Source organism: Amblyomma mixtum, chromosome 1, assembly GCF_055824585.1.
Source record: "Amblyomma mixtum isolate Tamu chromosome 1, ASM5582458v1, whole genome shotgun sequence".
NCBI lineage: Eukaryota > Metazoa > Arthropoda > Arachnida > Ixodida > Ixodidae > Amblyomma > Amblyomma mixtum.
In genome coordinates, this window is record NC_143012.1 from 73,739,539 (window position 1) to 73,765,860 (window position 26,322).

At 47.1% G+C, this 26,322-nt stretch overlaps 1 protein-coding gene across 1 annotated transcript in view; it reads left to right on the forward strand.

The window, feature by feature from the left end:
• The window catches only part of LOC149366789 (uncharacterized), a 126,261-nt gene that overhangs the window by 40,893 nt on the left and 59,046 nt on the right, over nt 1-26,322 (forward strand). The window contains exons 5-13 of the mRNA XM_089571796.1: nt 3,675-3,842; nt 5,048-5,185; nt 6,223-6,510; nt 12,356-12,487; nt 14,114-14,272; nt 19,258-19,410; nt 20,954-21,087; nt 22,752-22,935; nt 22,996-23,066. Coding sequence (XP_089427922.1) covers nt 3,675-3,842; nt 5,048-5,185; nt 6,223-6,510; nt 12,356-12,487; nt 14,114-14,272; nt 19,258-19,410; nt 20,954-21,087; nt 22,752-22,935; nt 22,996-23,066 — 1,427 coding nt within the window. The remainder of the gene's footprint in view (nt 1-3,674; nt 3,843-5,047; nt 5,186-6,222; nt 6,511-12,355; nt 12,488-14,113; nt 14,273-19,257; nt 19,411-20,953; nt 21,088-22,751; nt 22,936-22,995; nt 23,067-26,322) is intronic.

Genomic DNA, 26,322 nt, shown 5'->3' on the forward strand with positions numbered 1-26,322 from the left:
GACACGTCCCGACGTCAGCGGCCTTGCCTCCAGAGGTCGCTGGTGTTAGTTTTCCCGACGCGGACTCGGCGAGCGACGGCCAGCAGAGCTACTCTGGCGGCCAGGGCTGGAAGAGCGATAACGGAGAGGCGAAGGGGAACGGGACTCGCGCCTTCCAGAGTAGGCAGGGTTCTGGCGTGCCCAGAGATGCTGTGCAATCTCATGCGGTCGTTCGCCGTTCTGAGGGCAGGGTGCGTCGGGATGGAAACCGCGAAGGCCCACTTGGCGGTACGGACAGGCGCGGTAGAGGTGACCAGGCTCCCCACAGTGGTAGCAGAGAGGCCTGCGGTCCGGTGTACGCCACAAATCCGACTTGCGAGGGCGTGGCCCAGCTGTAGCAGATGCGGTTGCAGAATACGTGGCGATGTTACTCACGGAGGTCGACGGGGTCACACCGTAGCCAGGCACGCTTGCGTGACATGTGCCGATGTTGCTCACGCCAGGCGTTGGGGTAATGGGACCGTAGCCTGTCGTGCGACGTACAACAGATGCGTACGTGGGTCGGTCATCGAACCGGGATGGCGCTTCGGGGACAGGAGGTGCCTGCGCAGCCTGTCGCACCTCGTCCCTGACAACTTCGGACAGCGCTGCCAGCGGCGCAGGTGCAACCTGAGGCAGATGGATCCGTTGCAGTTCCTCCCGGACAACGGAGCGAATAAGTTCACGCAAGGTGTCTGCACTGCCTCCGAGACACGACGAAAAGCCTTCGGGCACCATGCAGTTGATGTCCCGGTTGTACTGGCGGGCCCGTTGTTGCAGCGTCGTCTCCATCGTGGTCGCCTCGGTTAGAAATTCCGCCACCGTGCGGGGTGGGCTGCGCACGAGGCCCGCGAACAGCTCCTGCTTAACCCCACGCATGAGATGGCGCAGCTTCTTCTCCTCTGTCATGTTGGGGTCGGCGCGCTTGAAAAGACGGGTCATGTCTTCGGTGTACATGCGCACGCTTTCGTTCGTGCGCTGATTTCGGGAGTGCAGCGCAGCTTCGGCCTTCTCCCGGCGGTCAGCGTTGGGAAACGTAGCCAGGAGACTCCGGCAAAACGTCTCCCAGGTGGGAAGTGTAGCCTCGTGGTTTTCAAACCACGTCCGAGCAGACTCTTCCAGGGCAAAGTAGACGTTATTCAGCTTCCGCTCGTCGCACCAGCCGTTGTAGCGTGCGACCCGCTCGAACGTCTCCAGCCAGTCCTCAGCGTCTTCGAACACGTCACCGTGAAAAGATGGCGGTGTTCGCGGTGGGTGGCAAAGGATCGGCGCCAGGGGCCTGGTGTCAGCGGCCATGGCAGTTGGACTCGACGGTAGAGGCTGGATCGGCGGCTGGGTCCTGGTGTCAGTGGCCATGTCAGTTGGACTCGGCGGTCGAGGCTGCGTCGTCCTTGTTGGCGGGGGAAGGGGCCCAAATTCAGGCGACTCTCCGCGGAGACGGCGGCTGGGTCGCTGGTGAACCGGTGTGAGATCCGTAGTGACGCTGTACGGAGTTTGCAGGTCGGGAAGCGTACCCAGCACCTCCACCAAACTGTAGCGTGCAACGCCAAAAAGAACACCCGCGCAGAGACGAAAAACCTGCGGCGGTCCCCTAGTGGTTCGAGCGCGCGCGAGAGCCAACAAACTTCTTCCTCTTCTAGCGCATGCGCTACTTCTGTCTCTTCTTCGAATGCATGTATCAATATATTGATTGCTATATTGAAATCTTCCTTTACAAGGAAAAATTACGGTCATGAAGGATTCCCCACTCAATTTTTATTTCTCCAGAATTGCTGGGTATGATAACAATGAAAGAAAAGATTGTGATAATGATACCTCTGTATCCGTTTTGAAGACCGAGATGTATCTTGATCGGTTTTATTGATTGTGTGGTCTTCCTCCTGCGCATTCCATGGTTTTCTAAATATTTGCTGGCTTCTCAGCGAATAAAGACAGATGAACTAAGCGCCTGTCAGGCGCCGTTCTTCCCTTGTGTTCGTTTATGTAGGCCCTCTTGTTTCCTGGCCGTTCTTTAATTTTCCAGAAGGCAGCATATTTTTGACGACACCGTGTGATGAAAAGTAGCACGTAATAATGTTTAGGATGACGTGTTGGCTAAGTGAAAGCTCATATTTTTTTATTCTTTCTCTTTACAACCCACGACCATTTGTAATTTAACTTATAAACACTGGATATATTTAGTTAGTGTCATGAAAGGCAAAAACTCGTGTGAATTAGTGCTAACGATCTGGGTGCGTAGTTACACCTGTATTTATTCATCTTGAGCACATCTTCATAACTGAGAAACTGTTCTTTAAGACGTACTTCTTCTATAAGTTTGCTTCAAATTGCAAGGTATTTCTAGTGCGCCAGCTATGGAATCTGACAGATTTTCCGTTTCCTCTTTTCCAGCTTCTTCAGAAATTCGCCGTATTTTCTATTTATGTCTTCCCGTATCAAAGGTATGCTAACAGAAGTGTTCCTTCGAGTTCTTTTCTCCTGCAGAGTGGTTTTATGCTAATCTTCATATTATATTTGTGGTTGCACATGCATATAACGCCGCTCTATGTTGCACGTATGAAATAATTGTGCAAGTGCGAGTTCCGATGCCTCGATGCAACTAAAGAATAAAGTGGAAAATATCCCATGGAGGAAACTCTTCAGCCAATCTCATATACCTACTGTCAGGACGGCTTGGTCAACTTTGCACCTACCGGTGTGGCATCGCAGCTGCTTAGCAGGTGTGAGAGGAATCACCGCACCATCACGGCACTATGTCGACGGCCTTGTTTTTCTTTGTACGCAATTTGGCCCTTCATTTGAAACTTGCATTCTACTATCGTAAAAAATAGCAGCACCAGTCGCATGCAAGATATTCGAAGAGAGTTAGAAACTAAAGCATAAAGCGCAAAAAAAGCAGCAGATTGTTTAGCTTCTTTATCCAAGTACTCTCCCAAGCTTCCTAGTCGGCGTGGTAAAAGATAATCTTCAGGCTTTGGAAGAGCAGTCTGGTTGGCCGCTGGAGCATGTGCGTTGCTAAGGAATTCCAGATGGTGCGTTTAACAAAGCAGTAGCATCAGCCGTAGCTCGCGTTCATCACGCAGGCGGAATTGAAATGTGCACAGGAAAGCCCCGAATTCATTGGGCATTCCTAAATGTTTGAGATTTGAAGCCACATTGAGGTATTTCATCGCAAGAAATAAGTAGGTAAGATGAGACGGGAGGAATTCACTTAAAGCACACAATCACTCAAAGGATAAAAAAGTACCCTTACTATGGCTGTAATGCGTAGTGGCGACGATGGTGAATTGGCACTAGTAACGGCATTAGTCCCTCAATGTGATAGATCAGTTAAATTATTAATATAATAGCTGCAATTTAGCACACTCCAACTTGTGCACTGCAGCTTAATGTGTTTAGAAATGTGTGTTTGATCTCTATATGACTTTAGCATGAGCGACCTTGACTGGCGCAGACGTGATTCATGAAACTGTGAGGAATTTAATGAATCATTTTTAAATTAATGTTCCCATGGCACAGTCACCTGAAGATGCCACTGGGGCTCTGTCAACTAGCATGCAATAACGGGGAACGGCATTCAAGCACTGCATGCGATTTAAGACTGTGGGGCTCAACGTTGCACATATTAATGTGGTTCACAACTTAATTACTTACAGAGGATGTTCTGGACGTCAGCGCTTTGCACAGGAATTTTATCTACGATGAAAACATGGCGTCGGAACTCGAATGCCATGGCCCTGAGGATCGCCGAATTACCTTTGACTACACAATCAAGGAAGTCCCATTGCAGGGTCATGTCAACCTTCGCCCAGAGAAACATGAAGGTATTTGCAGCAAAGCGAAAATGCACAGAACCGCAAGGTTTGCTGCGGGCGCACTATGGGAGCGCACATAACCATTTAATCACATTGTACAGAACTGTGCTGATTTCGCAAGCACCACGAGGGTGCAAGAAAAGCTCGTAGACTGCAGCAGGGTACAATGTCTACTTTCGGATATGCTCGTGCCACAAGCAAATTTTCAAACGCAGTTTCAAATAGAACATATTTTGTTTGAAATAATAACTTGAAATCAAGTTAGACTGCTAAAACACAGCGAATTTCATCGTTGTTGTCTAAGAATGATTTAAAATGAGTGTTTTTGAGGGAATGAAGTAGAGCAATAACTACCATTTCTTGGTGGACACCTCAGGCATAGACATAGTCAAGGAAGGAAGAAGTAATTATGGCCCATGTGGCTCAGGACTAGTACTGACTGTTTTATTGCATTTTAGAAGCCATTCAAGCATTAACATATCATGACTACAGTATACAAGTGCTTGTTATTTTCCATCTTTTTTATTTGGAATTCAACACTTGCCGCCATTTGAAATTAGCTGCATGTGCTCTAGTACGCATTTGCACAGGTGTTTCCTGGCCCCCAAGGAGCTACTGGTGTAGGGTTAGCGTGTTTAAGTGTTTCTATAACCTGATTTTTTTTTTTTTACAGTGGTATCGTCCGTCTGAACGTGAACGATTTCGAGTACCCCCTTTCTAATGTCAGTGTTGCGTTTCTTGTGAGCGCTTCGTTCTTGATAGGCACACGGCTTTTCCTTTTATGTCTAGAACACATATTTATATGAGCAGTTTAGACATGGTGAAATTAGCGTTTTGCGTTGAGTATTTCGAAGGGATGGTTCCATGTTAGAGAGGCAGTGGTAAGGGTCTAGAACGCAGCCATAAGACAAAAATCACCGATGAACCTCGAAAATATGAAGTTGGCCACGTTGATGAAAAGAGAAGAATAAGGGGTAGGTTGGATCAGACTGCAAATTTTCTTTTACTCAACCGATACAACCCATTCAATCATCGGACAAGAATTTGTTTGCTTTGAATTTTGGCATTTCAAGTGTTGATTTTTACGCCATTTTTGGAGTATAAAGTATATTAGTATGATAAACATGTCGATTAATTGTTTATTAGTTTTTCATTGTTCCTCCGTTAGGGGCATTAACTGTGTTTTAAGTTCTACTTTTTTTTCCTCTCTCTAGCTTCAGGTGCCTATGTATTGAAGTGGCCAACAAAACCAGAAGTCTACCCTCACTTGCGAACAAACATGTTCTGGTGCCAGGTGGAGCTAAGCACACTATCCAACGTCGGTTCTCCAGCCATGTTTTTTGCGCTTGAAGGTAAGAAACAGCGGTGTAGCATAAAACTTTGCTAGTCCTCATTGGGTTTTGGATTGGATTGGAAAATTTTTGTTATTGGCTTGAGTAACAACTGGATTTCTTGATCTTGCTAAGAGGCCGTCAGTGGAGACTGCCGGCGGCATCTTGCGAAAAATAAGTGTATGTGAACTAGGATGCGGGAAGACCATATACTTTGCCGAGTTCCACAAGTGAGACTTCTGTTCGCAGCGAAAACAACTTAAAAGCACATGTTTTGATGGGTGGTGTTTTTTTAGCGACAAAATCGACAAAACAATGTGCTCGAAACTTTTTAGACATGCTATACCTGAAAAATGGTTATGTCATTGGTGTCCCGTAGTTTTACGCGCCATGTTACTTGGACAAAGCCACGTAAATGAGTTGTCCACTGTCTGGCTTAGAACTAATAGTCTAGGAGTACTTTATTTTCAATGCTACACGCGTTGTGGTGTCATGTATTTCTGACTCCCCAAAGAATAGCACTACACACTGCACTCTCCTTTCCGGTCTCGACGTGTTGTATACAAGTTTCAAAAAATTGCTTGGAAAACATATTACTTTTTTATAATTGCGTAATCGAAAGAACATCCGATTTTTTCGTATGACTGTGGCTATAAAAGAAAACAGAATACGTAAAAACCGAAACTGCAGATTATGACTATAGCAGGCCACAAAATGTAAATACGAGAGCGATGGTACCACGGTCCTGTTTTTGGTTTTCGTTAATAATAACGGATTCTGTCAAGCCAGAGAAATTTTAAACCTGCGAAAGGCAATGACTTCCAGGTAACCTTCATGAATCATAGGGACCACTCTCGAGGATCGAATTGAGGCCTCAAGGAAAAAAACGACCGGGGTGCGGCTCTCTCACTGTGGAATGAAGCCGCAAATCTCTACATCAAAGGTTTTGGGAGAAGCAAGTTCAGTTGGTAGTTGTCGAAATTAGGTCTTCACTCCTTGCACACCTTGGCTGTGGCTGACAAAACTCTCGCCGACCTTCGACTTTTTTTGGTTTGCAGGAGGGCCGACTTTCCTGCCGGTAAACTACACAGTCACAGCCAGCCTTTTAGACGAGGCAGCCCTACAAGTGCAGGAGGTACCTGGTGTCGCTGCACCGCTTCGAGTGACATCATGGACCAGGGTGGACGCAACGGGACATGCTGCTGACCAGGTCCCAAAAACTGGACCCGGCTTCAACTGGCGGACATCCGCGGTGGACATCCAACACAACGGAGTGTACGTGGCAAATGGCCCGAACACTAGGACACCAGGGAAGAACAGGGCTATCATCCGGCTGATTGTACGCAGTAAGTCAGACTTAACTGTGAGATTGTTCTGAGTCAGTGGTAGGTGGGGCCATTTGTTTCAACTCCTAAGGAAGAAAAATATTTCACTGTGGAGGTTTGTGTTCTTGAGTTCTATGCAGGAATTTATATCATTCTCAATAAAGAGAGAGCTCCGCGCTGGTTTAAACTTTTTTTCTTCACTTTTCGGAAACTGCAAACTTTGAAGTCTGCCAACAAGGAATCCCCCGCCTTTTTTTACTCAGTGGTTTGTAAGAGGATAGCTTCTAATAGCGAAGTTAAAATTTTCTTACATCTGATGGCCTTGAAGCTTCGGAAGAGAGGTAACCTTGTTTATTTTAATAATTAGTTCTTTATCAGTCATCAAAGAATGAAACACTATATGTTATTCGCACGATGTTATCTGCATTTTGTATTCTGCGCTACCAGTTAGCAGTCTTTGGATTCAACTGAAAGTTGACAATTCGCTAGCGAATGTTCAACTTCTCCCAAGAGAATTCGTGCTTTTCCTTGCATCAAAATGAGTGGTGTATATGTGTGAGCTCTCATCACTGCTTTTGCTTTGTGGACGAGAGGAGCACAGCAAACACATACCTCAGCCCCCCCGCCCCCCCCCTCCCATCATATTCCCGACAAACGTGAGATTTACTGAGAAACGAATCACAGTAAGGCGATCCTTCGCTGCTTTTGCTTGGCTCAACGTCGCTATCTCCTATCACCGAACACTCCTGCGTTTACTGTATACAGAGCAGTGCTGAGATCTTTGGCTGCGAGGAGAAGGGTGTAACGTAGATTCTTAGTGGCCGCAAAAGAACGAACTGTTCAGAACAAATCCAGTCCAATGGCATGTCAGTGTTTAATTCTTTGTGCTCAATGCCAATTTGCTTGATTCTTTGGCTGCAATTGACTTTTACTTACCATAAAAAATATTAACGTCGTCGAGGTAGAGAAGTGCCTCGCGAAGACTTCATTTCCCCGTCACATATACAGGCTATTCCGGTTTTTATTTTGAAGTTCTGAGAAAAAGAAAAAAATGACAGGAAGAGGTAGGAATATACGACTAGTGCAGAATTGTAGGCGATTGCCTTGACTAGGTCAGTATATTTCATATAGGTTCTTCGTCTGCAAGTATGTATATATTGCCAAAACTTTGATAGGCAATTACCATGCAAAACGTTTACCATAAAAATTGCAGAACGTGCTCAGAAATTGTTGGTTGTTTTCTTCAAAGTAGTTTTCTTTGGGATCCTTTTTAGCAAAAAGAAAAGTGTGCGAGTTTTCAAAAACTGTCATGTGCTTCAGTGATCTCGAGCCGTGGGGCTGGTGCCCTCAAACTTTTGAGGAGTAAAGAAAGTCGGTGGCGCTATGACGCTGTGAAGCAACCAACCAGCAGTCATATATATGGTTCTTCGATAAGAGCCGGGCGCCTCCATTTCCAGAAACAACAGCATTGTAGCACAGGCGAGAACACAGTGGGCAGCAATAAATTATTTGTGCTATGGGGATACTGGAGATGCAGCTGTTGGACTCCTCCCGGTGCAGCGTCAGGAATCTGACGGAGCGAATTTGCAGTGCTTGTCGCTAATCGACGCTGTCACTACTGTCTCATTTATTTCTTACTTTGTGTAACGTAGTTTCCTTACTCCTAACGCGAATGAGGGTGCTCACATCGTGAAGCATGAGGTCGTGCCCACGTGAATATTTGTTTTAAGAAAATTTTGCAGGCTCCTGTGAGCTCTCGAATAATGACGTCAGTAAGGTTTCCTGAATGTCTATAATTGAAATGCGCATCTTTAACCATTCTATCCTGATTTGATGCTACAAATTTTGAGGTAACTTTAGCCAAAAAATGTAAGCATTTTCTGTTTGCTGAGCTGAAAATCAGGCGTGTTTAAAAAACTATGCATACTTCGTCAAGGCCACTTCCAATAGCCTTCACCATTCGAACGTTCCTGGAGGGCGCAGCCGGTTGTTCAGTGCTCGCACTATTTCGCTGAAACATTGAGTACGCTCTGCGTAGGAGTTGGTGCTACTGAACAGCAAGAATAATATGAGGTCATACTGGTATGATGCTGCTGCCTTTGGAGGTCGCGAGCTGACATGATAATACAGTCAGAGGGCACATCTCGCGCGCACCTAAGAAACGTGTGGCACCACGGTTGAAGTTTCCACAGCCAGCACTACGAATGAAGACCGGATATGTAGCTTTGAAAAAATCAAAGGTGCAGTGAGCGTATCACTTCTCAGTGGACAGCTCAATGGCGTCGTGAAGGAAGGCAGGAAGGATGTAATGAAAGGAGGAGGAGAAAAGGTGTACTCGAAGGCTCCAGATAAACTTCGACCACCGGGGCTCTTTAACATGCAGTGACATTGCATAGCACATGCACGTCTCCTATTCGCCTGAATGCAAATGCAGCCTCCGCAACCGGGATACAACCCGTGTCTAAGGCTGAGCAGCCGAGTGACCTTGAGAGGGACGGGATATGAGGAGAGGGAAGGGAAGCAAAGAAGGTAAGGCGATGCATAGAGAGGAGGAACCGCAGCCAAAGCTACGGGGTAGGGAGTACACGACCAAGGAAAGGACCACGCTTCATCATCGTAGCTCTTCTTACCATGGGGCTAGCGCCCACTCGGATTCGTCCGACCACCGCGTGAAAGCCGCCCTGTCCTAGCCATCCATCGTCGTCATCGGGTGGAACACGTGGTTGGAAGGCGTCTTCAATTTGGCAGACGTTGCTGACAACGTTTTCGTTTAGAGTGAAGGTGAGAGTGATAGTGACAGGGTACGCTTGTAATGAATGAAGTAACCTTCAACGTCTGAAGCAACCTTGAACGTCTTGGTGACGTCCATCGGAGTCTCGGTGGCCATTGATGTGTAAGGTTTAATTGACGAAAGCCCTGAGCGACATCGAGTTACGCCAGAACATGACGATAAATAGAAGCTCCTCGGCGGGATACACTAAAGTAGATAAAGAAACATTGCGACAAGTGTTAGTAGAAGTCTGGTATTAAACAGAAAGAGAATGTAGAATCCTTTTTAGTAGGTTCTTTGGGGTTTACTGTCTCGAAGGAAGTCAGATTTTAAGGAACGCCATAGAGGAGGGCTTAGGATAATTTCTACGACCTGGGGCTCTTTAACGTGCACTGATATCACACAGTACAGGGCCTTCAAGCATTTCAACTCAATCCAATTGTGACGGCCGCGACCGGGATTTGGCCCGAATACTTCAGGTGAGCAGCCAAGCATAATGACCAAAAAGTCATCGCAGTGGTTGTAGGGTCCTTGTATCCCATCGTTTTCTATGCTTGAATGCATAAGCCGAATTATAATTTTATGCGTCCTTCATAACTGATTGAATGAAACAGAGTTTTGGCGTGAAAGAACTCATGCTTTCAGCAACAACGACGACGACTCTTGTCATCTTCTTATCTTGTGCCACTGCCCAGCAACAGCGATAAAAAGGGAAATTAAATTAATATCCACTACTTGTACTCGCACCCGCGGCGGGAGCACAGGTCAGCTTCGCAGGCCACTGCGCAGGAACACTCGGCTCATCGAGTTTGCTTTTTTCAACCTGGTAGTTATTAAAAAGATGTCATGTTTTATGTCCATAAGCTATGTACAAACATAGTGAAAACAGTTGACAACCAACAAGCCTAGGCAACCAAGCAGGAGAAAACGGTAAATGCGGGACACACAAGAAATACATCATCATACAACGCATTTAAACAACAAAGAACTAGAAGAAAGGCAATGAGGAGTAAGTGCCACTCCGGTTCGAACTCGGTCTGGGCTACATTTTTTTAGAATTGCAATCATTCTACTGAAATGGTATTGTGGTATTTTCCAGAAACAACCGATTCACAGTGTCCAGCATGCGTGTTTTCCAGTGGCTACGTAAATCAATTAAATATAACATATCTAAGGGTTTATCAACTAATCGCAGTGCAGTGAGATATCATAGAAAATGCTGCGTCGAATTAACTCTTTTTTTTCTCGGTTCATTACTTGATATCCCAGATGAGCATTGTGTCTTCACAATTGACGATGCAATGCTCAATCGTTTTGAGGAGCACCACAAATGCGTCCATATACCTTAGACACAAAATTACCTCTTTTCTCTGGCGATATTTTCACCGGTCAGGTCTCAGTGTGTAGCTTATAGAATTTTTTTTTGTGCATGGCGAGAGGGCATTTGAGTACGTCATGTCCAGGTAAACTAATATGGGTCTGGCGAGGATATACAGTACACTGAGCGGTACAGAGGCGGAGGGAAGATCACCACGCAGAACACATCCTTGTACAATTGTTGCCTCGAAACTGAAAAAGTGAACTGAAAAAGAAAAGAGAAGAGAAAAAGATAAGAGAAGGAAAACCGAACAAGTTGGAAAAGAACAGAAAACTACTCCTCATGCTTCAATCCCTACAAGCACCCACGAATACGGACATCAGGAGACACAATTAGGCTCGGTAAAACCACTAAATTGGCTTGCAAGAATGCACGCCCGGGCCCGTCTTCACACGTGCACATGTGCGCGTGCACGCCTCTCTGTCACTACTACCGCATAGATCAAAGCGCGAATATTAGCGTGTGTGTCGTGTTCAAGAAAACCAGGACACGTGAAACTATCTGTCGGACACACAGCTGAAGACAGGTGAAGCAAACAAAGGCCGCCAGTGCTTATGGGCTGGAATATATTATCACGCTTCATTGATTCAAAAAACGAATCTACCACAAAATTTCCACGGGATGATCTCTACTAGACTTTCGCTGTAGCGGTACATGCATCGCGTTAAACGGCAGGGCACTCATGCGCTGTGCATTACACCCCACTTATACTGCTATGAAACTAATATTCGCGCTTTGATCTATGCGGTAGTAGCGACAGAGAGGTGTGCAATGCCTGCGTTGGAACGGACGACGTTGTGAGAGAAACGCGGCGCTTGAACAAAACGCGTTGGCGTTCGCAAAGTAGCTGCACAAACGCGGCACGGACGCATAGGCCGCCGAGGAACGTTAGGTGTTGACATTGGCCGCTCACTCCCCTCTCTAATTCCCTCCTCATGGGCCATGAGGAAACTTGAAATAAGAAAAATTAAAGTTGATGACGGGCCCGTACTTCTGCACTATAATCGGTTCCGTGTCACTTTTTTTTCTCCTGTACTGATCTCCGCTATTTGAAATTGAGTTTATCATGCTGCTTTGATTCAGGCTTTGCGGAATGAATAAAAAGTATAGTGGGCAGTGCTACAGACTGAGTGGGTTTTCACTCACGATATCATACTTAGTTTTATTCAAGCCTCTGCCGCTCAAGGCAGCTATATGCGATTTGAAAACTCTTTCTAACCTAATGCATAGTGACTGTTAGGGCCTACGAATGTTATTATGAAGGTTTATGGGAAACGGAACAAACTAATGACCCGAGAGAGCTCTGGGAAGGGTATGGGCATTAAAAGTATAGAATGAACATTTCTTTCAAGTCACACAGGCAAGAAGTAAACAGAAATTATCTCGGAGTTCAAGACAGCTATGAAGCCTCACATCTTGAAGTACTATAAAGTGTTATAGGTTGGCAAAGCAGAGATCTGAAGATGTTTCATGCACTGCACGACCCATTACGCTGGTGATTCCGTCACGGGGTCTAAAACCGTATAGGTAGCAGCGCTGACTATTTCCAGTGAAGATGCCTGGCACCAGTCTCGTCGGTGTACGGTGTTGTAGCTGCATGCGCCACTGTTATTCTTAACCAGGGTGTTAACATTCGTACCTATGTGAAGAACGTGCAGATAGCAGCTGAAGGTAGGCACAGAAAGGGGTCACAATCAACAAAACTCTCTCACTTGCAGCCTGTCCTCACGGAAGATACGGCTCCCCGTGCGACTACTACTGTCCTTTCTGCCAAAATGGAGGTGTATGTCACGACATCACAGGCCAGTGCATCTGTCCGCCAGGATTTATGGGAGAGTTTTGCGAGAGACGTGAGTACAAGGCTTACGAAAAAAAATCCTGCAGAATGCAATCACTTTATGCATTTTCTCATTATATCTGTTATTATCATTAATATCAGAACTATAAGAAGAAGTGGCAATAACACATACCAAGCAGATATAAAAGGTGCTTAGTAGAACCTGTCGAGGTAGTTTGTTCATGACAGATGCGATGAACGAACTGTGAGAAAGAGACACAGATGGTTATAGTGTGCATTTCTGCCTGTGCGACATCTATATCTCGTTCACGCAGTTCTCTGCTCGCATATATTAAAAAGGAAATTGCAAAAACTGGCAGGACGGTTAGCACTACGTAATGGGAGATTCAGCGAGAGCTGTTAAGGTATTGTTTTTCATGATTTGTTGGGGTAGAGAGCATGAGAACAACTTTATATCTGTATAGTTAAAGGACTGTTTTTATACTCTACACATACTCGTTATTCGTCTATCACAAAACTTCAGTCCGCCGCTGTAGTTGGGAGGCATCTCCTATAAAACATGGTGCTGGGCTAGTTGGTAATTCATGCTTGGTAGGAAAACAGCGCAAAAGAAAGGGGAGGACAAGACACAAAAGAACGCTACTTTCAACTGATTTATTTGTCATCAAGCCACATTTATATAACCAGACAGTCACAGCACATGTCACATTTTGCGGTGCCAGCTATCTTGCACTAACAGATATGAAAGGTGTTATCATCTCTTCAGCTGTAAAAGTAGCTATAGTCAGATACAGATTGCAAAAAGGGCAAAGAAAATGAAACAACTGCGCATGACATAAGTTCAGGCAAGTAAGAAAACTGCTACAAAGATTGTTAAAAAAATACTTCCAAAAAACCGCGCTCCGCTGAGTACAGGCTTATAGACGGATCGCTAACGCAGTGGTCCGCCTTCTTGTCGATAAGGAAAGCTTCAAGCAAAAGTCTTGCTTTTGTGGATCTTCAACTGCCACTACTGCTACAACTGCCACTACTGCTACTACTGCTACTACTGCTACTACTGCTACTACTGCTACTACTGCTACTACTGCTACTACTGCTACTACTGCTACTACTGCTACTACTGCTACTGTTACTACTGCTACTACTACTACTACTGTTACTACTGCTACTACTACTACTAAAGGCGCGGAACCCAGGAGCGGGAGCTTAATAGCGATCTTAAAAATTTCGATTAGTAATAAGTTCATTTTTTTGTTACTGCTCATGAGGTGTTGTGTGCCACAATAAGAAATGCTTGTCATAAAAGCTCTTTTGCCAGGCTCCAGTGAAAATCAGTCTTTTTCTATGGTTTGCTGGTTACTGCGAACACGGCCACATACAAACGCCTGCAGCGATGTGGCGTTGTAGTCGACGTCGCTCGTGAACAGCGAGGCTACGGTCTAAAATCTGCATGACACATGACGGTGTAAACATGCTCAGTTATGCTCTAAAAGAACTTTACCGCAGTCTCCTGCACGCGATTGATTATTTCGGTTATTCTTTGAACAACTCCCTACTGAGTGAAGATTGTCCACCACAGCTGACGTTTCTTGTCTTCTCCCTCTCTGTGAATTATTTCTGTGATAGTTTTGCTGAATGTCGATATAGAGACATTGCCTTGTTTTATTTTGCACACTAGCATGCGGGGACGACTACTTCGGCCGATTCTGCCAGCGCAAATGCTCAGAGACCAATCCTGACCGAAACGTGAAGTCGTGCCGGGGAATACTTATGTGCCTGCCGGATCCTTACGGGTGCTCCTGTGGAACCGGCTTTCACGGGCCTTATTGTAACGAACGTAAGTCATTGAGCGCGTTCGGTGGATTTACTAACGTATTTTTATTGTAAAAGCGTTTCTTGCCTCATGAGTGGCGTGTACAGTACCTGCCAGCAGAGCGTGTCGACAGACAATCGAAAAAAATAAACGCTCGAAAAAATAAATTCTCCGGAATTCGAAAGAAAAAATTATCCGGAATTGCGGTCCGAAACCAGGCGCTCTGTGTGCCGGGCGGGCCCGCAACGCCTATGTCACGAGGGATTTTTGGATCAAGCATGTTAGAGGTGTGGTTTGGTTTATTGGGTTTTAACGTCCCGAAGCGACTCAGGCTATGAGGGACGCCGTAGTGGAGGGCTCCGGAAATTTCGACCACCTGGTGCTCTTTAAAGGGACTATGAAACAAATTTATTGAGATTATGGAAAGATAGGCAATCCATCACTCGTCACTCCAGCGCAAGAATTTTTGAGCTAGCATCAATAACAACGAAGTTATAGGCGATTAAAAATCACCCTCCTCCTCTCCCCCCTCAACTCGTACGCGCGGGGCACCATAAAAAAATAAAGAAAACAGCTCCGGGACTGGGCTCCGCCCATGAAAACGTCATTCGCTGACGTTCGGTTTACAACTTCCGGTTGTCGCACTCGCGAGGAGCAGCGTGCGTCGGCAGCGTCTCTCCGGTCTCGGCGCTTTCTTGGATTGCGGCGCGCGTCGGGTTTCTTTGCTAGTTGGCAGAATGGACCCGGACCTGTTCCCGGCTCACACAATGTTTTATTTTTTTGTGCGCTGGTTCGGCCGTCACACCGATGCTGCCAAGTCTTGGTGTGAAACACCGTGCATATACTGAGCCTAGATCTCGAATGATGTTGGACACCTGGCTGCGGGATCGCAAAATCGCGCCGCCCGACTTAGAACACAAGGAACATACGGTATTACGGTCGTAAAACGGACGGGAGAGTCAAAGAAGGTCGGGACCGAGTCTGCATGTCGAAGCAGCAGCCGAATGTGAACAGCAGCAGTACGTAGCCGTCAGGCCAAGGCCCTCCGCGACAGCTAACGCTTCGAATTCGTCCTGTGCCCTAAGTAAATGCGGCACCTTTTTTTAAGTTCTCGTAGATAAAATTGTCTTCCATCGCAGATCATATCGTGTAAACGTCCATACCGATCGCTGTAAGCTGGCAACTCACCTTCCCGGCGGGAAGAAACAGTGTCGGCAGCGACTTCGGTCGAAGCTTCAGCTGCTTGACATTCATGCCTGACTATCGAACGAGCGCTGGGTTATAGTAGTAAATTAAGCGTCAGGTGCGAAGTGTCGACCGCAAACGCGGAGTCTTCGGCGTGCGTGCGACGCTGGCAGTCCTATGCGCTCCATCCAGGCTGCTCGCTCACGCACGTCTCTAGGAGTAACATGCCTGAGTTCAACACCTCGCCAGTCACTGGGTTTGCAGCCGACGACACAGCAAGGCGTATTCATCTTGGGCGGTCGAAAAAGGCACTGCTAGTGGCTCCCGAACTCGCGACAGAAAGAGGCGGCAGAGGTAAATTAAAACCATATGCGCGAAGGCAATGCCCTCGCTCGCGCTTGCCCCAGGGGGTCGCGCGGCAGCTCGAGCAGACGATTTTCACCGCTACCGGAAGTGTGCCCGTGACGTCGAAGCTGCGGCGGCTCTAGCGAATGACAGCGTGTGGTGGCCTGCCGACGTCATGGGACTAGTGACGTCTATCTTCCCGGTTTTGGTTTCAGAATTGCTCCCTACGAAGACACCAAGCGGCCCGCGAATTTTGAAAAACACGGTTTTTAAAAATTCATAAGAAATTGCCGGCTGAGTTCCGAAGACTCATACTTGGTGTCAATGCTTCTGAGCATCACTTCTAACATTTGCAAGCGGCTTTTAATTCTTTTCATGGTCCCTTTAACGTGCACTGACATCGCACAGTACACGGGCCTCTAGAATTTCGCCTCCATCGAAATTCCGCCGCCGCGGCCGGGATCGAGCCCGAGTATTTCGGGCCAGCAGCCGAGTACCATATCCAGTGAGGCTCCGCGGTGGGGGGCATGTTAGAGGGGCGCGAAGCAAACGCGTTGTGGTGTGTACGACGGCAAAGTGTGTTGGGGGTGTGTACTGGTGTTAGATAACGATGACTTCCAAAAAAAGTTACGGGCGTTCAAACTGAAACCCGTTCGCGTTTCTTAAATGGAGACAGCAGTCTGCTACAGTTTTCTTGCAAGCTAACTGTAGCCTTCAGTATTTCTGAGAAGAAGTCGAGTTGCAATTAGCGATATGGTACTGTCATTAGCCTGTGATTACTGTGATTGGGATGTGATTACTGTCATGAAGTTTTTGAGCGAAAGCGCAGACGCCGCGCAGAACTGAAGAGCACGACTAAAATGAGAGCCATTGAAAGTGCAGTCAACTGTTACAGACGATTAGAAAATTATTATCTTGGTCTTATTCTGCCCTATATTTTCAAAGTGAGTAGAAAATTGGTGGTTTCAGTAGATTTTCCCGTTCCAGTTGTCAGCGAAAGCAAGGAGAGTATCAAATGTGGCGACTTGCTCAATTCAAACTCTTCTGTACTAGCAGGTGCTTTAGGTTACCTGGGGTAATGACATATTTCCGACCAGCACACAGTGCCCTACACTAGTTGTTTTAGAGCGCAGCTCTTTGGCGTCCGTTCCTGGGTTTCGCGTCGTCGTCAGCGTTGTCGTCGGCCTCGTAACCAGCTCCGCCCCCCTTTCATCCCCCCAGCGCTAGCAGCGACCGACTGATACCGCAGGATGCCGCTGACGCCGCTAGAGAGTCAAGATAACGTGACTGCATAGAACACCGTCGCCGCCATGCAGAAAGAGGAGGAAAGGGTCCCCCCCCTGTTCTTGTGTGGCGGATAGGGTGCTCTTCAGTTGCCGACGCGCCGGTTATTTCACGTAGGCCCCGGCACGTCGACGAATACGTGACCACCTTCCCACGGCTAGACCTGGTTCTTAGCGCTGCGGAAGCGAGGGTATCATATTGTTTGTGTCGGCATCGGCGGCGTTGTTTCTGATGATAAACTAACGGTGTTATATTTCTTTTTCTCTGAGATTGTAACTATGCATTGTACTGTAAACTTCCTTTTTAGTCGTGTTTCAAATATTTTGAGACGGGTAAACCGCAAACTTAAGACTGCCACTACGCTCAGTGTAGCGCTGGTGCCGGCAGCGTTCTTTCCCCCATGAAATACTGACAGACAACAGTCATCAAAACCGTCGAAACACTCAATAATAAAGACAACAGTAATCGAATCCAAGGTAAGCACCGTGGATTTGATCAATGGAAAATAACAGTTGGATTATTTTATGCCTAAAAGACAATTGAGTAGAAAGCGGCAGCAAAAACACATACCGCCCATGAGGTAGAGCCCACGACCACCGATTTTCGCGCGCGGTGCACCAGGAGCTCAGCTACGGAGACGGCTGTCCGGTCTTCCACTTTTGGGTGTATTTTTAGAGCGTGCAACCAGACCTTCAGCGTGTTCACCGACGCGTCACGCTGCCATACCACCGACCGTACTATGACCTCTATTGTCGCGAGTGCCACGTCCATATCATATGTCCATATCAATCTTTAGAATTTCGAAAACGTGGTTTGCGTTACCCTCGGTGCTGTGGCTGAAGAAATTTCGGCTACTTCGCGCCATTTTTCGTGGGCTTCCGAAAAGCTTGCAGGTGATTCAACCTCTCTAGTGCGCGCAACTCCTCGAAACAGCCAAAATTTGTCAGACCACAGTGTCGGGGGTAAGTGCGTTTAGAGGAGGAGGAGGAGGATATAGAAGAGGAAAGGCAGGGAGGTTAACCGAAAGAATAATCGGTTTGCTACCCTACACGGGGGAAGGGGGTGAGGGGATAAAAAAAATGAAAGAGAAAAGAGAGTAACAGAAAATTGAAGTCACTAGACATTCTAAAAAGTGATATGAATATTAATTACGGTGGCGTACAGCCTCTTAATAGTTAAGGAGCCTAACAGCAATAGTTAAGAAGTTAAGACCGGCCTGGTATTTAGCAATTCTTAGCTGTATTCTGATGTAGTACTGCACAGCTCAGAACGCTATGCAGAAAAAAAGCGCTCTTCTAAATCAAAAAGCCTATTTTTAAAAATTGTTTAAAGTCCTAGGTCCAACAACAGTATATGTGGCAGTGAATAGAAGCTAAAGTGCACAATAAATTTCAGGCGCTGAATATTTAAAATGTAACTATGCCTGCGTGAGTGTTTGTAATAAATATATCGAAAGTAGCAATTTCGCATGATGTCTCATGTTTTCTTGTTTCATCTTTCTTTGTCTAGAGTAAATTCGGGCCCGTTAAGTGGTGCGAGGGGGGGGGAGGAGGAGGGTCATGGTAGCTCAAGTTTTACATGTAACTACTGTTATAAAGGTATAATTTATTGTTAGCATAGGGCGTTAACTAGGCACTCAGTTTTCTGTGCTGCCGCCGCGATGTCTGAGTGGTTATGTTTGTGCTCGGCGGGTGACCCGAAAGACATGGGTTCGATGCCGGCTGCGGCGGTCCCATTCAACGGTAGCGAATTGCTAGAGGCACCTGTACTGTGCGATGTCAGAGCATCTTAAAGAATTTCAGGTGTTCAAAATTACCTGGAGCCCTTTATGGCCTCCCTGATGCCCTGAATTGCTTTGGGACGTTACACGCAATAAAACCAACACCAAACCAAAATAGTCACTGGTACAATGTTTGCATGAAGTTGAAGTTGCAACTAGGAAAATACTTGCTTGAAGTTTCTAGCTCCATAGTGGTCGCCTTGCGGTTGTCTTATTATCGGAGACTGGTGGCCTTTCTAAACTTCCAGATATTTGTTTTATTCTGTTAACCTTGCGCCGTCATTTCTAGCAATATCTTATCTATGCTACCGCTAGGAAAACACGGCTTCATGCGCTGATTGCTGTTTCTTTTACGTCTAAATGCACATCGTGCACCTTCACATAAAGTTCCTTTCCGTAATCATTCCTGTCGCAGCATGCCCTCCTCACCACTACGGTGCGGACTGCAAGCAGAGCCGTGTGTGCTTCTGCAAAACTGAGGAGTTCTGCAACATTCACACGGGAACCTGTGCCAAGGATGAGGGAGAATGTCGCCAGGGGTGGAAAAAATCTCCGTTCTGCGACACAAGTAAGGCTTACTGTTTACACTCGCCATTCGTTTTCTAATGTTCCCAGAAAATCAGGTTTGCTTCGGACATGGGCAGCCCCGTTCATGCAGCATGCACGAGACGTCCAGTTTCTGGAGGTTGAAATATTGCAGCATTTCTCATCGCCTTTCAGTTTCCGAACGGCCGGAAATTTCTCCAGGACTCACGTTTGCACATAAGTTTACTGTTGGTCAAGAAACAATCTCGTGAAAAAAAAATCTGGCAAGATGAACAGTTGTTTAAAGATTTTAAAACCAAACATGAGTGAACGACACTGTGAATAAGTCAGCAACTTTACAGAGTTCGACGAGCAACGCTTATGTTGAAAATCTAGCAAATTGCAGCTTTCCGCTTAAATCTTTCCTTCCTGAATTGAATGCATTGCTTAAAGTGCATATCGATGTCTGTGTGCGTGTCAGACTTGAACGTGGCCCCGAAAAAGTGTACCCGCTGGTCTTGAAACGTCTGGAATAAGAAAAAGACGGCTGGTTCCCTCTTTCTGAGGCTACGTCCTACCCACGCGCCGCAAGAAATGCATGTCCAAAAGTAGACCTTCTTTTTTCTCAATTTGATTCGCGCTTAAAAGCAACCCCTTCCCACCTTCTGTACGATGAATAGGAACTCTTGACCAAACACCTTCGCACATCGCACATCGCTTCGGCATGAAAATGACATATTTAAGAAATATGTTTCTGCACGAGAACACGTTGAACACTAGTTCACCCTTAACAACATAAAGAAGGTATCAAACAGGTTGGAATTGAATGCATGGAAAAGTTGTATTTTTTGTTTGTGGCGACAGCTCTTTGTACCTTAGAGCTTCCAAGTGCTGATAGTGAAACTACAGCGTGGGTAATTGAATATAGGAAACCGTCTGTCCGATTCCTAGAAAACGTTGAAGAGCCTAGTATCTCGGCATTAAGATATCGAAATTCAGCGTTTTCATTTCACGTATTCTCACGACAAATACTTAAAAAGCCGACATCTGTCCGCATGAACTGCATGAAGCAGATATTACTCTGCGAGCAGAAGAGATTGTGTGTCAATAAGAATAAAAGTTTTAAAAGGCGTGTACCTCTGTTCTCTGTAAAAGTATTGAACTTTTACTATAATCAGAGACAAATTCATGATCACGCTGGGTGCATATTTATATAACCACATGGAATATTGATAGCCTGTCGTGACAACAGATTTGAAGAGAAGTGTAAATGTGTTTTTTTTTACATTGTAAGCTCACAGTCAGTATATTCTTTAGAGAACTCTCTTGAAAGCAGTAAGATTTGAGTTGGATTACTTAAGACAGCGGTAACAGACTGTGTTATAGCTAAAATCTTGGTAGCCGACGCGTAGTCGTATAACTGGACGTAAAGGTTGTGCAACACACAGGTGTCATAAGTACTCCCGTGTAAATTAGGAAGAAATAAATTACACAGTGCAGAATATAACTTAGAACTATGTCCCTAATGTTCTCTACCGACTCCCAGGTCCCGACAAATCCAAAACATTTTGCGAACGACTTTACAGGTTGCCCTTTGTTCAAGAATGGGCCTTTGGTGGAGAACGTAACTGACAAAGATGCCTCGATAGTGTTCAACCACTGGAACTCTGCTGTCGATATAGGCAGTGGGAGCCCCAAAGAATACCGCGTCGAGTACAAGGTAAGCTCTTGAGTGCTCTGCGTTTTTCCGCAGACGAATAAAATGCCGAAGTTGCACATTCACCAAACCGATTGACATCCATTTAAGAAGGGATTTGTATGCTCTCCCTTCTGATTGCTCACATAGTAAGGATGCATTTACCACAGTTGATATATAACTCCACGAAATTTTTACCCTGTTATGAATATCTAGTGTTCACGTCTTTTAAATGAAATGGATAAGCGGCACCCAGGAAAACCACAAAATGATCTCGGCGTTTTTTTTTATCATAAAACATTTTTATGGCACTATAAACACTTTGCTGCTTTAAGGTAAGGCATTCAATTTTCTACTCGGAAAGTGTATACTCATTCAGCAATAAAAGTAAAGCAGCGAGAACGTTATGTAAAACACAAATAGCGCTCTGTGTGCTATGCAGTGGCAGTGTCGATCACCGCTATCAAGTTGGCTGGAAAACTCAGCTTTGGTTCACGGTACGCCCTGCTAATCGAAACCATAGGTTTACAAGAAAGAGCGGGAGAACTTTTTCGTCCCTCTGGAGACACGTCTCAGATGAGCATAGAAAGAATGTCTCTGCGATTATGGTTTACCGATGTCAACTTTAAGCAGCAAAGCTATAATCTTCACGGCACTCAACGACTGATTTTCCGTGCGCCGTCGCCGTTTGGCCACTGCCTCAGCGGCTCGTACTGCGAGGTGGTACCGGCTCGCCGCGGACCCAGCACCACAGCTAATCAGCCCAGTAATGGAAGTGTATTCACAGAAGGCAGTCCTAAAAAGGACCAGAGTAAAACCAGCCATTTGCAATAATGGGCAGATTAACTGTGCTTCTTGGGGCGTTTGCTTTGTTCGTTGGGGTGTGCTTCTTGGGGCCAACTAGTGGAGACGCCAGAACTTTGGTATATATCCACCGTGGGCTACTCAGGGAGATGGATAATGTGTGCCAGCTATGCGCAGAGTACTCAGACGGTGACATGCTCTTGGTGAGGGTCGCACCGTAGGCCACATGGTAGGAGTTACCGTTACCTCAACAACAGACGACACTCGTCCCTGCAGTGATTCGCTAGTAGCTGCTGATGGAAAATAAAAAAAATCAACCTCACCGCCTCCGAAAAGTTGTGTATCCTGAGAAACAAGCTGTATGACAAAAGCCCACGCAGAAGGGAAAGCCTTGGGGAAAAAAAGTGTCTTTAATTGTAGCGTAGATATTGGTCAGTGCAGGCTCTCACACTGCACAGTTCTCAGCTTCGCTAGCACTTCCTGTCCGAGAAGGTGCAAGGGCTACCATTGAAGGGTCTCGTCTATTTGCAACAGTAGTGACGAAACTGTACTAGTCTGTAGCGTTCTTGAGATCAGTGCGAAAGGAATGAGTTGGGATTCCATACTAGTTAGCTGCCTTTGCCGGGCGACTACAGTGAACAAGCAGGACAGAACTTTATTTCGGAGGCCATTGATCTGCCGTCTCGTTTGCCAGTTTTTTAGTTCCGCGGGTTCTCTATGTAGAGGCAACGTCTGCATGGGACGTTTCTTAACGGAAGGTAGAGGAACAAAACTGCATGTGTGTGCCTTCGTGAACGAAGTTGATTCCCGGAAAAAAGGTCTATTTCACATATTCCCCATAAAACTTGCTCTTTATTGCTTAAAATGAATTCTTGACAAAATAGGTTGGAAATGAAACGTGGAATAGCAGAACGGTTCGTGCAACAACTTCCAAGGCACCCATCCGCGTTGTCCTCAAGCCCCTACGAAGCGGTACAAAATACGAGGTTCGCGTCTTGGTCATTGACAGCGATGGACGCCATAGAGAACACGATGCCAACGCTACTCACTTCCAAACTGCCTGCGGGGGTAAGCTAAAATGTGAATTGCTGAACTGCCATCATTTATTAATGAGGCTTTTGTTTTCAGCACCGGCCTTGCCTCCTCAAAATGTGAAGATCGACAACAGCTCCACAACTGCAATCGTGGTCAGGTGGACGGTAAGTGACCAAGTAAATTCTTTTTCTTTCTTCAGGTTCGTTTGGTTTTCTTCGGGGGAGTTCAGCCTCCTCCAAACGTGAGTTGTTCGGTGGTGTTTTGAAGCACAGGAGTCCAGAAGCAGAAAGTACGAAAGGGAAGTTATATTTACAGAGTATATACAAGGCAAACTCAGTTGCAGAAGCGTGAAGTCACACAGACGTTCAAGTACTGTAACTTAGAGGGTACTTATCTCACACAGAGATACTATCTCACACAGAGATACAACTTCGGGAAAATCTTACTCATCGACCGGCGGTCTCGGTTAGAGCCTAGAAGTTTTCCTTACGTGCTAAGCACGGAGCCTGGTTGGGACTTATCTCACACAGAGATACAACTTCGGAAAATCTTACTCATCGACCGGCGGTCTCGGTTAGAGCCTAGAAGTTTTCCGTACGTGCGAAGCACGGAGCCTGTTTAGGACTTATCTCACACAGAGATACGACTTCGGAAAATCTTACTCATCGACCGGCGGTCTCGGTTAGAGCCTAGAAGTTTTCCGTACGTGCTAAGCACGGAGCCTCGTTGCGACTGCCATTCCTGGCTTTTCCTTCCGTTTTTATTTCTTACATAAACAAAGGCGCTGGGGCGGTCATTTCTCTTGACCCGCCCCAGTCTTGGATCAACCAATCGCTACTTAATTTCGCAGTAGCCACGGCCCTGTGGGCTGGGCACAGCCTCGAAACCAGGGCTCGAATAAATAAAACAAACAAATCAAGAAAACATTCGTAAAACGCTCTCCACGCAACTCCCTCGCCTTCCTCCAAGAACGCACTTTTCATCTTAAGTGCATGCACGTGCGTAACTGCCTCAAGGCGGCCACCCTCTCGTGCTGCGTCCAACCGGAAGACCTTTGTTTACCTCCCCGCATGGCTACAACGCTATCAGTCAGCGGATCAGTCCTTTGATCAGTCGCGGTGGGAGGGAGACCACCCCTTTCGGGACGGCAAGGCCACGCCGCATGCGCGCCCTCTGCCCGAGGCGTCACGGCTGCGTTCCAAAGTGGCGTCCTCCCCATGCCGGTAATTGCTTCCGCATTTGTTGCTGCACTGCGCGAGCCACGCGGGAAGTACAAAGGGGAGAGCCAGCGAGGTCGCGTACGAGGCGCGATCTTACACGTCCCCCCTGAGAGGATAAACGAGCTTGGGAGTCCGCTCGTTTAGACAAGATCAACAAAAGATCGCGGCTGTCTACAAACTAAATATGCATAGAAAGAAATTGACATGCTGAAAAACGGCTCTCGGGTCACAAAGATACAACTCGCCGATACCGCACAAAAACACTCATGGACTATACACAGAGCATACACGATATCCGTCACAGTACGAGAGTCAGGGGCATGCAAGCATCCTTGCACAGAGTTCTGGCCACAGATCACCGATCACATCACAAATTCCAGCGGGTGAACGGGAACATTCACGTAGCCCGAGGGGCCATGGCTCATTGCTCCTTACCCCAGCTCGTGCTAGGGACGCGAGACAACGCGTCGGCGTTGCCGTTACAGGTGCCTTTCCTGTGTGTCACAACGGCATTGTAGCGCTGCAAGGCCAGCGCCCACCTTGCCAGTTTTGCCCCATGAGGCGTGCTCGTCGTTAGATAGGATAAGGGATTGTGGTCGGAGACCACGTTAACCTGTGCTCCGAACAACCAATGGTCGAATTTCTTGAGCGCCCAAATGATGGCAAATGCCTCGCGCTCGATTGTTGACCAGCGGGTTTGGGTTGTAGTGAACCGGTGGCTGGCGAAGGCGACCGGCTCCTCTCTCCCCGAGTCTCCCATCTGGGCCAGGCAAGCTCCGGCCGCGATTGCGGACGCATCCGTGAACAGCCAGTATGATTTGAGCATATTGGGGGTATTTAGCGCTGCAGCTTCGCAAGGCGACGTTTTGAGTTTAGTAAAAGCTTCCTGCGCTTCCCGAGTCCACGGGATCGCGTTTGGCACGCCTCGCTTCGTCAAGGATGTGAGCGGTGCAGCGACCTCACCGTAGTTCTCTACGTATTCGCGGTAGTGCCCGCATAGCCCAAGTAGGCTTCGTAGCTGCTTTTTCGTAGTAGGCGGCGGAAGGTCGCGAACAGCGGCTAGCTTATCGGGGTCCGGTCCGTGTGTACCGCCACCCACGACGTGACCCAAGTACTTGATCTGAGCTTGTGCGATCTGAAACTTCTCGGGGCTTACCTTCAGTTTAGCTTCGCGTAGTAAGCCGAGCACGATGCCTAAATGCTTCAGGTGCTGCTGCCACGAAGCGGAGAAAATGGCGATATCATCGAGATATGCCGCCGCGTAGCTCTGGTGTCTCGACAGCAGCGTATTCATCATTCGCTGGAATGTTGAAGCGGCATTTTTTAACCGAAATGGCATGACGCGCCAAGCGTACTGCCCTTCGTGGGTTACGAAGGCAGTCAAATGCTGACTCTCGAGGGTCACTGGTACCTGCCAGTAACCGCGTCTCAAATCTACGAGAGTAATGAACTTCGCGCTGCCGACCCTCATAATTAACTCCTGCGGGGGTGTAATCGGGAAGGCGTCAGTACGTGTAGCCGGGTTCAGCGCACGGTAGTCTATACACATACGCACTGAGCCGTCCTTTTTACCAACGCACGCCACGGGATGAGCATGCTCACTTTCTACTATTTTTGCATCAGCCCGAGTTTTCTTAAAGCTTTCATCTGACAGCTGGGCCGAACAGAAGCTCTCGCGCTGCTCTGGGGCCTCGTCTTCATCGTCACGCGTTGAGCGCCGTACTTCGGCGGGGCACCCGTCACTACCTTCTTCATGTTCCTCGCCTGATGTCACGGCCAACTCTTTGTTCTCCGGTTCGCCTGCCTGCGAATCGTTCGCGTGAACCGCGCCTGTCGTTGAGGCCGGCTCCAAAGTTTCCCCGCCAACGGTGAAAGATGCCGTAGTAGGGCCAGATTTAATGTGTGCCTCGCTCCTGGCGACCGCTCCGTTGCCGTGTTCGCACTGTTCTAGCAGCTCCCAGTCTTCTCGCGAGAGCAAGCAGTCCACCCCCTCCGCGAGCTTGCCCGTAATTGCGCACACTACACGTACTGCCTCTGGTCGAGCTACACGCGTGGGGCGCCGCCTCATACTGACCGCAAGCGTAACTAGCTTCGCTTCTATTGTTTCCCTGAAAGCTGAGACAAGCTTTATCTTCCCGAAAGGCTCATGAGACGCGTCTGGCACAAGGCTTTCTCTGACTACCGTTATTTCACTACCGGT